General features: G+C 40.3%; 1 protein-coding gene across 2 annotated transcripts; it reads left to right on the forward strand.

Annotated features, from left to right (window-relative positions):
* Positions 1–131: 131 nt before the first annotated feature.
* kat2a (K(lysine) acetyltransferase 2A) lies at positions 132–12,395 on the forward strand. 2 transcript variants are annotated; one of them, XM_020607376.1, is made up of 19 exons: positions 132–233; positions 491–764; positions 1,072–1,195; positions 1,321–1,466; positions 1,604–1,693; positions 1,934–2,115; positions 2,315–2,506; positions 3,320–3,426; positions 4,655–4,759; positions 5,034–5,170; positions 5,270–5,478; positions 5,564–5,690; positions 5,971–6,081; positions 6,179–6,322; positions 6,403–6,517; positions 6,604–6,640; positions 8,154–8,217; positions 8,301–8,385; positions 8,506–12,395. In XM_020607376.1, the coding sequence occupies exons 2-19, from the start codon at positions 507–509 to the stop codon at positions 8,697–8,699; spliced, it is 2,427 nt and encodes an 808-aa protein (XP_020463032.1). In that variant the 5' UTR covers positions 132–233; positions 491–506; the 3' UTR covers positions 8,700–12,395. The 2 variants fall into 2 exon arrangements, with proteins under 2 accessions (XP_020463032.1, XP_020463033.1); XM_020607377.1 differs by lacking the exon at positions 132–233 and adding an exon at positions 308–389.
* Positions 12,396–14,447: the final 2,052 nt, after the last annotated feature.

The raw sequence follows: 14,447 nt of genomic DNA on the forward strand, positions 1-14,447 counted from the left end.
TTCAGCAGGTTAAGGCCATGTAATAAAGGTTATTACGATTGTTTTGAATTAAGAAAGTCTATGATGTAATATAATGGTAGGATATTTATTCCAGTGCTGTTTAGTGGAATGAGTTACATGGTGCATATATTGTTTTGACAAAATTAACATTGATAGGCCACTAGGACAGGTATATCACCTGCACTTCCGGCAAGACACTCAAATTAAAATCATAAAGTAATGCAGAGCTTAAGGTAATATGCTGTTGTTGTTTAGCCTATTGATGATTCCACTCCGTTGTAAACATGTCCTTTCGTAGTAGTCACGTCATTTTTGGGGTCTTGAAGCAAGAGATATCCTGCTATGCAAGGCATTGTGCCCAGCAGTCTGTGTCCAATCCAAAATCACTAGTGCGTGATCTGTGTTTTCTGACTGTTGAACGCCTTTGTTTTGGGGTAAAATCTGAAAGCATCATTTTTCTGCAGTTATTGTAAATACTTTTTTCCGACAGTCCGTGAAGGCAGCGTATGGGCTACACGGGAGTCGAGGAAGCGCCTAGCAGCGTGGATATGTCGGACCCGGCGGCGCAGGCCTTGCAACCCCGGCTTCTCCAAGCCCAGTCTGCTGGGTCCACTACTGCCGCGACAGGCTCCGGGTCAGGGAATAGTGATCCGGCCAGGCCGGGACTTAGCCAGCAACAACGTGCAAGCCAGAAGAAAGCCCAAGTCCGAGCTTTCCCACGGGCGAAAAAGCTTGAGAAACTTGGCGTATTCTCCGCATGCAAGGTAGCTAGGTAGCATAGCTAGCCAAAGTTCACCGCAACAAAGCACTCTCTGTGATGTGGGCTAACAAATGGTAGCAAACATAAACAAATGGTTTAATGAACGAACGTAATAGTTAACTTTTGTAGCTAGTTAGCCAGACAGTCTGCCGGATAGCTAACAGTAAACGTTGCGTTGTTCCCATGAAATCTTTGAAGACGCGTTCATTATCAGCTAGCTTAATTGTTTTATCACTGACGCACAAAACAGCACCCGACTTACTGTTTTAAATGCTTTATTTATTACTCTATATATTTTTCGCTATTCTCAGGCTAGTGACACATGTAAGTGCAATGGATGGAAAAACCCAAATCCACCATCCGCCACTCGTATGGACCTGCAACAGCAAGCAGCCAGCCTAAGCGAGCCGTGCCGCAGCTGTGGACATGCTCTGGGTACAAACAGCGTCCAGCACTCCCCAGCCTCTTTCCCAATAGCATATTAAAACATGATCCGGTGACTTTTTTTATATCTGTATGCTGTTTGCACTTTGACCAAGCCATGGTTGTGTTTTATTTAGCTGATCATGTGTCCCACTTGGAGAATGTGTCTGAGGATGAGATAAACAGACTGCTGGGGATGGTGGTGGATGTGGAGAACCTTTTTATGTCTGTGCACAAAGAGGAGGACACTGATACCAAACAGGTCTACTTCTACCTTTTCAAGGTAAGCCAGTGTGTCTCACATCAGTGCAACAGCTCAGATTTACCAGTAACCTTCAGTTTGATCTTTTCAGCTCGGTTCACCATGTGTCCTTATGTCAGGTGGTGGTGTGTTGTTAATTTCTACATTCTTTGCCTTAGCTGCTGAGGAAGTGCATCTTGCAGATGAGTCAGCCAGTTGTAGAGGGGTCCCTTGGAAGTCCACCTTTTGAAAAGCCCAACATTGAGCAGGTGAACAAGAAACTAAACACATCTTCGGGTCACATCTAGATGTTTTGCTCTAGCTGAAAAAGCAACAGGAATATACAGAGTATTTGTAAAGGTATGTGGTGGCCTATGTGCACCATTTGTGGGAAAACAATTTGTGACCACAGGCTATTTTATGCTTAGCTTCTGCATCATTACACTTCATGTTTATGTTACTCTGTATCTTAATTATTTCCTAATCATGTTTTCCCTTTTATTTCAAAGGGGGTTTTGAATTTTGTTCAGTATAAATTCAGCCACCTGGCACCAAAAGAAAGGCAGACCATGTTTGAACTGTCAAAGATGTTCCTCTTGTGCCTAAATTATTGGAAGCTGGAGACACCAACGCAGTATCGCCAGCGCACCCAGAAAGATGATGGCACAGCATACAAAGTGGATTACACCAGGTGTGTGCAAGTGTTTTTTTTTTTTTTTTAATCTTTCCTACTTAGTAGGTAGGCTGCTGTGTTTTTATTTATTAAGAATTTCACTGTGCAGTGTAACTGCTTGTTTTTACTGTGCATATGACAACAGATTTAATTTGAAAAGAGTTTTGAATGGTGTTATAAGTTTGTACAATAACTGTTTTCTTCTTAAAACACAAAGGTGGCTGTGCTACTGCCATGTCCCACAGAGTAATGACAGCCTACCACGTTATGAAACAACTCAGGTGTTCGGCCGCAGCTTGCTCAAGTCCATCTTCACTGTGACCCGACGCCAGCTGCTGGAGAAGTTCAGAGTGGAGAAGGATAAACTGCTGCCAGAAAAACGCACACTCATCCTCACACATTTTCCCAAGTAAGGGCAGACTCTTTAAATAGTGTGTCTGAGCATTAATGACAAAAGAAACGACTGAAAATATTTAGTCACTGGCTTGTTGCTTTTCATCTTTTGTCCCATTCCCTTGCTGTTGGTGCTACTTTTAAATTAGGAAAAAAGTACAGTGGTTTTCGCTGATTGTTCAGCTGCATTTGTGGAAATGCTGGTGCAAACTAGGGATGGGCATTTCAAGCTAAAATACTTCATTAAACTTTCTTCTTCAGGTGACAAAACTAGCCACTGACCATTGATCTGCGGACCGCACCCCACTTTCTGCTGGATGCCTCGCCTTCAAATGGCTGCGCATAGTTGTCGATTTATGATATGCTAACTTAACCTGGCAGAGTTTGCACTGCAACTCATTTTTGTTTATTTTCTTGATATACCACACAGACCCTTTTGATGGCTGTAGTCTCTGCATGTTTCTGCTGTTTGTATTTGGTGCTGTAGTAAAATTATATACTGACCTTGTTATCGTGTTATTTACAGTCACCGGTGAAAACAGTGGCCCTTTGAGTTTAAAGACAAAACCATACCGTGACATAATAAAAAAAAATGTAAATTTAATGACTATTCAAATGTTTGAAAATCATTGCCCATCCCTAATGCAAACAATCTGTATCAGCTTCAGCTGATATGTGTTGGGAAAAGTCAGCTAGTTATATTACCTTCAAAAGGCTCAGTCACTGTTACTCAGGATTTACATCTGTGCACAAGTGTAATGGGCAGGCAGTACGAATCCCTAGATTAGACCTGGCTGTATTTGTTACATTTCTGCATGTGTGTTGTCAGGTTTCTGTCCATGCTGGAGGAAGAGATCTATGGTGAGAATTCCCCCATCTGGGAGGCTGACTTCACTATGCCTACCTCAGATGGCACACAGCTGGGACATCAGACAGGTGAGGAAGGGTGCACAGTGTGGCAGTGTCTGTTTAGTAGGATGAGAGCAGGCAGTGTACAAATATTCGTAATGGGAGAATGGAGCCTTATGAAGCTCTACTCTAGGGTTGTTTTCCAGTTTTTTGCAGAAATAAAGATTTGTTGCTTCAGGGCAAAGTGATTATGGGGACATCTGGTGGTTTGCATAACCTATAGCAGCTTTTGAAGACTTGAGGTGGAAGCACCACAGTGAGTCCTGTGTATAAATAAGGTCCAGGAAGCCTGGGTCGTATTAAAGTTGTAATACTTTTTTTCAGAAGAGCTAAATTAAATGTAGATGTCACTGTACAATATGTTACATTAAAATAATAAATGAACTATCTAAAAATCACACACATATATATAATATCGGTGTACTGTTTTGGCCCAGTATATCTTTGGGCCCAAGCGTTTTAATTCATGGTTGATATTGATGGAACATTTAATGTGTTTTACAGTGTGATGTGATTGAAGAATGGTATTTATTGAATTAGAGGATTACTTTTATTTGACTGTTATTTGGTATTAGGTGGAAATGTTCTCATTTATTTATCTTTGTAGTATTCATTGCTGTATATTTCAGTTACTCTTCTCTCTTCTTGTCCCACTGATGTCCATCACATATGATCACATTGTTTAGCTTTGTACTTCAGCACTTCCTTTGCATTCTTCATTTGATCCGAGCACCGACACAGTGTGTTGCAAACGATGCCCTTCGCAGGATTGAAATAACAAAAAGGCAAACACAAAATTTCACAAAATGCCTTAACATTTTATATAACAAAACAGCAAAAAAGATAACATAACATTCCAAATTATAGAAGAAGTAGGGACAATAATTATCGCTTGTGGTTCAGATTATGTGGAAGTGACCTCACTGATGCACTGACAGTCCTCTGCTACTCAACTAATTTCAAACTGAGTTTGAAGGTAAAAAAAAATAAAAAAAAATGATAAGAGGGCATTTCAGTGGAGGTGATAGTGTTTGAGAAAACAGACCTTATTTATGTGTATGACTCATTAAGAGCCATGCAGAAGTAGCTTTGGTATCTTGTGAAAGCAGTATATATATAAAAAATTCTAAATATGTAGGTATACATGTTAATATACTGTATGTACAAATATATGGCTTTAGCTGTTGTTGCACTTTCTACTGTATAGTTGTACAGTTTGTAATGAATGTCCTGTGCCTTGGTGTGTTTATTGCAGTGATCAGCCCTGCTGCGGTGTCCGGTTCCCCCGCTCTGTCTAAAGGTTTGAGCAGTGTCTCTTCTCTGGGCAGCATGGACACTGGAGGTACAGAGCCCATCCCAGGTCCGTAGGCACTGCTCTACCTCTTTGATTCTTTGTTGCTGTTATATCTTCAGGAGGTGCAGTTAAATGACTATATGTAGGAATTTTATTAAACGTTGAAAGTCATTCTAAAGCACTCAACACACACCTGTTTTTAAATACTTAAACATAAATGTGCGTATTGAAAATCAGAAAAGTAGCAGTTATTGTTAATCGATCACTGACAGTTCTCATTTCTAATTGTTAGCTGTATCCCCCCATTGCTGTCATCTGAGGAATGTCACTGTCTGTTCAGGAGAGAAACGGAAACTTCCTGAGGCGCTGACCCTCGAGGATGCTAAGCGGATCCGTGTGATGGGAGACATTCCCATGGAGCTGGTCAATGAAGTCATGATGACAATCACTGACCCTGCTGCTATGCTCGGACCAGAGGTAAATCATTTAACCTCGTTACTTGTTAAAGACAAATGAGCTGTGTTGTTTTTGAAATAAACTTCAACTGTAGCACTGACAGATTGTCTATAATGCTAGACTAATCTACTGACGCCAAACGCTGCCCGTGATGAGACTGCCAGGCTGGAGGAGAGGCGGGGCATCATAGAGTTCCATGTCATTGGAAACTCACTTTCCCAGAAGTCCAACAAGAAGATCCTGATGTGGTTGGTCGGCCTGCAGAATGTCTTCTCTCATCAGTTACCCCGCATGCCCAAAGAGTACATCACACGGCTGGTGTTTGACCCGTAAGTATTCAATTCCAGTAGGAGTCGTACCACATGGCACGTGCAGATGTGTGCACATTGTCCTGACATCCTCCAACTTTCACAGGAAGCACAAGACCCTGGCCCTCATCAAAGATGGCCGTGTCATTGGAGGCATCTGTTTTAGGATGTTTCCCACTCAGGGCTTCACGGAGATCGTCTTCTGTGCTGTCACATCCAATGAGCAAGTTAAGGTACATGACCATTTACCCTCATGAGATGCAGTGGTCTAAATAATGTGTATTCTGTAGTAACTGTAAAAAAAATAGGACCTAAACATACCTTGGAAAAAAAAAAACTACAACGGATCAGTTGGTATGCACTGTATATGTACCAATGGATAAGTTTAATGTCAGCCGTGACGCCACCTCTCTTTATCTGTTTAACAAAGCATTGACATTTAGAAAGATCAGAATAATACTGAAATGTCTCACATTTTTCTCATTGTCCCCTCCCTGGTAATTTTTATATAAGGGCTATGGTACCCACTTGATGAACCACCTGAAGGAGTACCACATCAAACACAACATCCTCTATTTCCTCACTTACGCTGATGAGTACGCCATTGGCTACTTCAAGAAGCAGGTACTGTAGACATTCTGATTCTAATGACCCATACATTAGCTCTGCCCGCGCCCTCTCCCTCGAGCCTTCCTTTCTGTAATATGTTCTTTTCCCCCAGGGCTTTTCCAAAGACATCAAAGTGCCAAAGAGTCGATACCTGGGATACATCAAAGACTACGAAGGAGCGACCCTCATGGAGTGTGAGCTGAACCCAAGAATCCCCTACACTGAGCTTTCTCATATCATTAAAAGACAGAAAGAGGTATGTAAGGCCGTCTCTCATTAAGGCAGACTTATTCTCTGAATTTTTAATACCTCATGAACCTGAAATTGTTATACCAGATTATTAAGAAGCTGATTGAAAGGAAACAGAGCCAGATCAGGAAAGTTTACCCCGGTCTCACCTGCTTCAAAGAGGGAGTACGACAGATTCCAGTGGAGAGCATCCCAGGCATAAGTACATGTTTGGTTTGTGTACAGTGGAATCATTATTTCATTCAAAACTGACATTTTCATATTTATTACAAGTCTTTTTTCTTCCAGGAGAGACAGGCTGGAAACCCAGTATTAAGGACAAAGGGTAAAATCCTTTCATATTTTATTTTTTTAAATCAGCGCTGTTGTATTTAGGTGTTTCTGTTCCTAGCAATGTAAAAATCTGGTACTATGTAGAAGCACCGTGGAATGGAATCAGGTTCTGTTTGTGTGGTAGCGTTTATCCAGTCATTTTCTTTGTTTAGCTTTGTCAAATGCACAGGGTTTAGAAGCAGTAATAACTATACTAGATGAGGAAAGCCATAAATTAGAAGCTATTGTGTAGATGTTTCATGTGATAAGATGAGGGAACTCACATGCAGTGGTGTTTTTTGCGTTTTTTGTCCGAGGTGGGTGTCATAAAACTCACAGGATCAAATTAAACACATTCAAATGGCTTTAAAAGTGCATTAACTGAGATTTTACACATTGTCTCCTAAGTGAAAATGGGATTCTCTGCTGGCTACAGTGCATCTGTATTTATTCCAGCTTCTCTGTGTTGTCAAAGTGCAGTCTCTAAATTAGCTAGCAAAGAAGCGCAAGTAGGCCTGTCAAACAGCCAGCCATGGAGGAGCTCTCAGCAGCTAAAAGTTAGAAACAGTGACTGCCAGACCAACGAGGTAGTGTTCTTTGCACGGAGAGAGAGACACACAAGCAAAAATCAGGGTTGACATTGGTTTGGCTTTTTGGAGACTCTTAAAAGCCACCAGAGGACTCAGATTTTATTCAAATGTTGCATTCTTCTTTCTAGATGCATTAGCATCTAAAGCTAATGTGTTTGTCTTGGTAATATTAGTGACCTAGCACAGTCATGATTTTACCATTGTACTCAATATGATTTTAATTTTAGAATAATTTAATATTTGTGTAAGATTAGTGATTTGTGTGGTATCAGCAGTAACCGGAGCATTATACTGGACTGCCAGTTTTACTCATAAATCAGCTAATGCTAGCTTCAAACTGGAGGCTGCATTTTGTTTAGTTGGTTGCAACCAGGCATCTGTAGTTTGTTGTCACTAGGAAACGGGGTGTTCTGGGAGGACCAAAGAGCAGTTAGAAGCGGCTTATTGTGTCGGTTTTGAGTCTCACTAGGCTAGGTTTAGGGCGGCAAGTGGCGCAGCGATTAACACTGTTGCCCCCACAGCAAAAAGGTTCTGGGTTTGATCCTTTCTGTGCAGAGTTTGCATGTTCTCCCTGTGCCTGCGTGGGTTCTTTCCGGGTACTCTGGCTTCCTCCCACAGTCCAAAGACATGCAGCTCAGATTGACTGGCAACTCTAAATCGCCCATAGGAGTGAGTGTTGGCGTGTGTGGTTGTTTGTCTACATGTCAGCCCTGTGATTGACTGGCGACCTGTCCAGGGCGGACCCTGCCTCTTGCCCAATGTCAGCCGGGATTGGCTCCATTCCTCCAATGTAAAATATTGTCAGTCCTGTTCATTCCAGTATGTATTGGATTACTTTGCATCACTTCATTTAGAAACACTGTATGTAAGTGTGGTCCTTAAGCTATTCATCAAAGTGTGGTCAATATTTTTGCTTATGTACCTTTTTTTTTGTAGGAAAGAGGTAAAGGACCCTGATGTGTTATACAACATGCTGAAGAACCTCCTGGCCCAGATTAAAGTAAGTCACCTTGACACCAGACAGGAAAACACCACAGGGGTAACGAGAGCTGAGGCTAATCAAGACATTCATGTCTCCAACAGACTCATCCTGACGCCTGGCCCTTCATGGAACCAGTGAAGAAATCCGAGGCTCCTGATTACTACGAGATCATTCGCTTTCCCATTGGTTCGCAATCATCTGTTTGATTTTACAGCTTTTCCTGTTACAGATGACTTTTATTTATTTTTATGTCACAGAAACATTATATTAGTAATAGTAATTTACATTTTTCTTTCCCCCCCATAGACCTGAAGACCATGACAGAGAGACTCAAGAACAAATACTATGTGACCAAGAAGCTTTTTATTGCCGACCTGCAGCGAATCATCACAAACTGCCGCGAGTACAACCCTCCAGACAGCGAGTACTGCAAGTGTGCCAACACCTTAGAGAAGTTCTTCTACTTCAAATTAAAAGACGGAGGCCTGATCGAGAAGTGAACTCAGCCACCACATTATTTACAGATTCCTTAACAGACGAGGAGCAGCTGCCACAGCTGCCACATGTGAAGATGAAGCATCACTAGTTAATGTCATATCTGAGTTAATAAAAGGGTATGTACATGACTGACATATTTTACAAGAGAATCGTTGGGCTCTAACAGACATGAGGAAAAATCAGAGCCAGTTGAGCATTTCAAGGTGTCAAAATGGCTTTTTTTTTTTTTTTTTTTGTTAATTGTACCAAAATTATAGGTCCAAGTTATAACAATGCCACTTTTTCAAGCATTATTTATAGAATGATTAACCTGGTTTTGTCGCATTTAATAATTGTTCATTCCTATTAGCTTGTCATTTGAGCAGGTGTATCTGTAGTGTAGAGTTCTTTGACTTTGGGACCTAAAGCCACGTTGCCTTGTGTTACTGACAGACACTTGAACATCCCAGCCATTTTCATGGCTATAAAGATAAATGTTCTTTTAGTCATTAAAACAGATGAGCAGGCCTGTGACTGTTGGGTAGTGCTGAAATGATTTGATCAGTAGATTGGTGAGAAATAAATTCATAACAATCATTAGTTGTTTATGAAGTGCAGATATTGAACGTTTACTGGTTTTAACTCCTCAGGAGTGAAGATTTCTTTTTTCTTTTAATTCAAATGCATATAGAACATGTTGAATTTGTTTAGGTCAGAATTAGCAATTATCTTAGCCTCAGCTTGTGACTCTGTTGCATACATGAGTCACAGGTGATCTTTCTTGAGCTTTCAGAATTGAAACTTGCTGACGGTTTTATCCCCGTAATATAATTTTAATGAGTTTCTCAGGTCATAGTTTGTTTTCAGTTAAGCAAAAATGATGACAGGAAATTATGCCATTTTTATGAAAATTGAGCATGACTGGATTATTTAAACCTATTATTATTATTGTCTATTGAATGTATTATTAAAAATTAAGTGAAATTATTATTGACATTGTTAGTTTAGAGTCTGAGGATTCAGGAAATACCTTCACAGTTTGGGCGAGTGTCATGAAACGATGGTACAAGGTTAAAATGTTCTGCAAATTTCGGTTCCGTAAGCTCATGCAAGATTATCTCTGTGACTCGAGTGTATGGGGCTGTTATCATTCTAGGCTCTATGAACATCACAGACAAAATTCTGCTTTACTAAACAGCCAGTAGGTTATGGAAATATTATATCAGATTAGCCAGTTATAACAATAATTGTAGGCTGCAGCCCTGCTCCTGAGTTGTCACAAACATTGCTAGGACTGCTAAGGACTGACTGGGCATCAAAGATTTCCAGCACTTCTGTGCTAACTAAAACGATTTCCCCAATTGTCACTATCAAGATAACACTGTTTTCATGTTGACAACATAATAGATGCTTATTTATACAGTAAATGTAACATATACTATTTATGCACCATGTTCCACTGAAAGGGTTTTATTCCAAATCTTTTAGGAGGAGGCCACACGTTCGTATGGCTTTTACTGTGCTTGCAGGGAATACTGTAAGCTCCACTTTGTTCTGCAGTACAGTCACTTCCACACATAAATGGCAAATAGTCTATTTAGTGTACAGCCACATTTCTGTGGTGCCATCACAAGTTTACTAGATAGTTTAGGTTTAATTAAGAGCCAGCCATGGTGGGGGAGAAGCTAACAGCAGTCCTCTGATTCAGGACTTTTGGAAAGGAGTTAACTCTGGTTTATTCACTTACACAAGCTATAGTACAGTAAAGCCCAAAATTATTCATACCCCTATGAAAAAAACAGTACTTTGCTATTTGTTTATTTTATCAGTCAAGCTTCTATTTATAAAGGCCTTACTTAATTATCTTCAGTTGGAAGGCACAAACCTTAATATATCTCAGATTTCCATTATTTGCATAGAAGTAGAATTATTGGAATGTTGATTTTTATGCCAGTTCATAATCATTCATACCCCTCACTGTTTGTGACAATACAGTTGTTTAGCGCTCTTGTTGGCTTCTACAATGATTCCAAGCCGTTCCATCATCTAGAAAATTCTGACATGGCTTACGGGCTATAAATTTGGAGATACTGATGCAGTTATTGGCAGTTTGTGGTCAGCAGGGAAATGTGTGCTATGGCCAAGAAGAAAGAACTCGGTGAAGACCTTCATTGATGTATCACAAGGAGGGAGAAGGCTACAAGGCTATACCCAAGCAATTTCAAGTGCCAGTGGCCACAGTACAGAGCATCATCAAGAAGTTCCATACTGTTAAAACCCTTGGGGGATGTGGTTGGAAGCCAAAGGTGTCACCTAAACTGGCTAGTATTGCAAGAGGCTAACAAGAATGCATGGATCACCACCAAGGCTACCCTGAAGAATTTGAGCAGTGCTAGGACCAAAATATCATGGCAGACTCTCCAGTGGGTGTTGCACAAGGGTTGGGGTCTCCTGGAACCCAGGCACTTAAAAAGTTGTTTAGCCTTTGCAAAGGCTCATTTGGACAAAGATCTGAGTTTCTGGTTGTCAATTCTATGGTCAGATGAGACTAGAATGGAGCTTTTTTTGGAACAGGGATGTGGTTTTTGTTTGGCGGGAAAGGTGAAGAGTTCAACCCAAAGAATAGTCCTGACAGTCAAGCACGGTGGTGGGGGTATAATACTGATCCTAGAGAAAACATCAAACTGGCAGCAAAAAACTTGGCTTTGGGCAGATTTGGACATAACAGCAAGAAAGTGATCCAAAGGAAACTGCAAAGTGGATCAAGAAATGGTTCCTGGACAATAATGTAAATACTCTGGACTAGCCAAGCCAGAGTCCAAACCTAAATCCAATTGAGAATCTCTGGAGGGAGCATAAAACCCGTGTGATGACAAGGAACCCTTCCAACCTCCAAGACCTGCAGGCCTTCGCAAAAGAAGAGTGGGCTGAATTTCCTGTAGAGACATGCAGCAACCATGTAATTAAGTGCATGAATCATTTGGAGCCTGGAATTTCCAACAGAGGCTTTGCAATTCATTACTAAGCAAGAGTAGGATTAATTCTGGACATGACATTTTGTAAATCTGTCAAATACAAAAAATTGATTGTATTCCATGAAATATCTTTTGCAGTACTTCTTTACAGCCTATTGTAACTTTTGTATGTCACTTCAATCAAAATACATTTCTCCCAAAAACAATTCCCAATTCACAATTGTAAAATTGGTATGGGTATGAATAATTTTGGGCTTAATTGCAGGTGTTGATGCATGGTGGACAGTTTACACTTTGTATTTATAGAAACTATCAAACTTTTTGTGACAGTTGTTGCAACTTTTTTAAATGCACACATTGTAATGAAATGTTGGAAAGATGTTTGTTTGCCATTCAGTGTCTCTTCCTGAGACACATTGGCTTTTATGGGAATTAAGTGTCCAGTGCTGGTTGAGCCTGCTTGTTGAATGTGTTGTTGACTAGTGTGTTATTTTGTGTGTATGAGTGGGTGTTTATTATGTAACTTAAATCACAACTAGCTTTGAATTACGGAGATGATGTCAGAGTTGCATTTTTCAGGGCTGTGAATTGCTTAATTCTCCTACAGTATACCTACGCTACAGTTCAGATTTTCTTAAAAAGTTAATTTGTTTAAATTTTCCACCTATTTGAGGATGGCTACTGTTAAGGTGTATGCCATTTACTGTAACTGATTTTCTTTTTTTAAATAAACAATTCCTAAATGTGCAGGTGGTTCCTAAGCTGTTAGTAAACACTTAAACAATGGCAAGAAAACCCAATCATGCAGAGATGAACTTGACTTGGACTCCAGTCAGAAGGCTCGGAATTTTTGACTTGACACAATAAACAAAACAAACAAACAAAAAACATTTTTATTGTGGTTTTACTTGATATTGTCTGTCATAACTTGGACTATGATTTGAAACCAGCAACAAATCACTCAAACCTGGCAAAGACCCAGGGCTGAAGTATTAGGCCTTGTTCAGGAAAGCTCTCCTACATAGTCATGGCCAGTTCACAGATTACCGTAAATGTAAGACAAATTGTGCACTCGGAAAACAAGAGCAGCTGTTGTAACCAAGCAAAAACTAATGGTGGCTCACATGACCACTGTGGGTTACTCAGCACTGACCATATTCTAGCTGAAGCTATGAAACAAAAACTTGCATTTATGTTAGAAATTAACCCAATTCTTTTGTTGGAAGCATGAGAAGTGAAGACAGGAGAGGACTGTTTAAAATTAACCAAAGGTTTACTGAAAGTCTGAGTACAGTGAAGTCATTACAGCGCTGGGATCAGAGAGACAGAGCTCCCGCAGGAGATCCGACTTCTCTGAACCTCGAATTAAGTTCTTACAATACATTTTATCTTCTTGGGCTGCTCTGCCCTGGACAGGGGTGCAACCTTCAATAGTTTGTGATCCTATTGATCATTTTGCGTGAGCCAGAGTTCGCACTTCCATGTTGGAATATGGTAAATCTAGGTGTGTGTGTGTGTGTGTGTGTGTGTGTGTCAGGTGGCAGCTTGGTCTTGATCAATGGACCCCCGAACCATGGGTGGCCTGAGTTGCAGGCCTCCCCTTTATGTATGATGCTAATAAGTATGCTAAACTGACCATGTGGTCATCTCAGGTTGTAGCCCCCTGGCGCTGCAGGACATCCCAAGACAAAGCAGAATCTTGGAATATGCTAAGTGGGTCTAGGTATGAGTGTAAAACAGGCCAACAGGTCTCTGTTAAAATGTAAATAGGCTGTCTGGTCACAAGGAGATGCAGACATCCTGTCTCTACAGAGAAGTTACAGCATTCAAAGTATGCAGATTCTACTTAATTACAGTTGTAAGATATATAAGCAAGGGAAATAAATGTATTAAAATAACCCAAGCTCAGTAGTTCTGGACAATCTTCAATACAGCTGTAATATGTATAGACAAGGAAAATAAAGTTATGAAAAGTAACTAAAGGGAACTAATGGTATGAGAAGTAACTAAAGCTGATAAAGTAACTAGAGTCCATAAGACTCATATCTTACATTTAGGTTAACTTTATTTGTTAGGCTAAATTACCTGTCCAGCAGATAACAGGCAACTTTGGCATCATTCTGGAAATATTTGTACCTCCTTAAGGATTTCCATCTGGAAAAGATCACACCAATGTTTATCCTCATCTTGTGCCGTCACCTACACAACTTCTTTGTGCCTCTGCTTCTTTGATAATAGGAATTCACGCATTCTTCCCGTTTCTTGTGTTAAAGTATAACTCTGATCCTCCAATGTATCAAATTATAGTTCTTAAACTCATGACAATGCTTCCTCTTGTTTGTAACATTACTTATTCATTATCCAAGCATCTCTCCTATCCCTTAAAGCTCATCTGTCCAGGCTTTTCACCACTGATGTACACATTTATTTAATGTAACAGTATTCAGGATTTACATTCACTGGATGCTGCATTTATGCTGGTGTTGGGTGACATTTTAATTAAGAAAAACACCAAATCGTGCGCTGCCCTTACTGTCTTCAGTGACTACTTTTAATTAAAGTCTGATCAATTATTAAGAATTAGTTTTGAACCTTCTATTGTGCATCTGTAGCTAAAGCAGAGCCTGGGTGTGTTACTGTGTGTGTGCCAGTAGGCTGTAGGTTTTGTTTTCCTGATGTAATAAAAAGCCACAGGCGCGGCCCAGTCAGAGTAGGCACCAGATAGTCTGGTAAAGTTTGTAGTTCGTGGCGTCTCCTTTTTAATTTTCAACAAAGCTCATCAACTTTCAGCCACAT

The sequence above is a fragment of the Monopterus albus genome, unplaced genomic scaffold (assembly GCF_001952655.1).
Source record: "Monopterus albus unplaced genomic scaffold, M_albus_1.0 scaffold85.1, whole genome shotgun sequence".
NCBI classification, from domain to species: domain Eukaryota; kingdom Metazoa; phylum Chordata; class Actinopteri; order Synbranchiformes; family Synbranchidae; genus Monopterus; species Monopterus albus.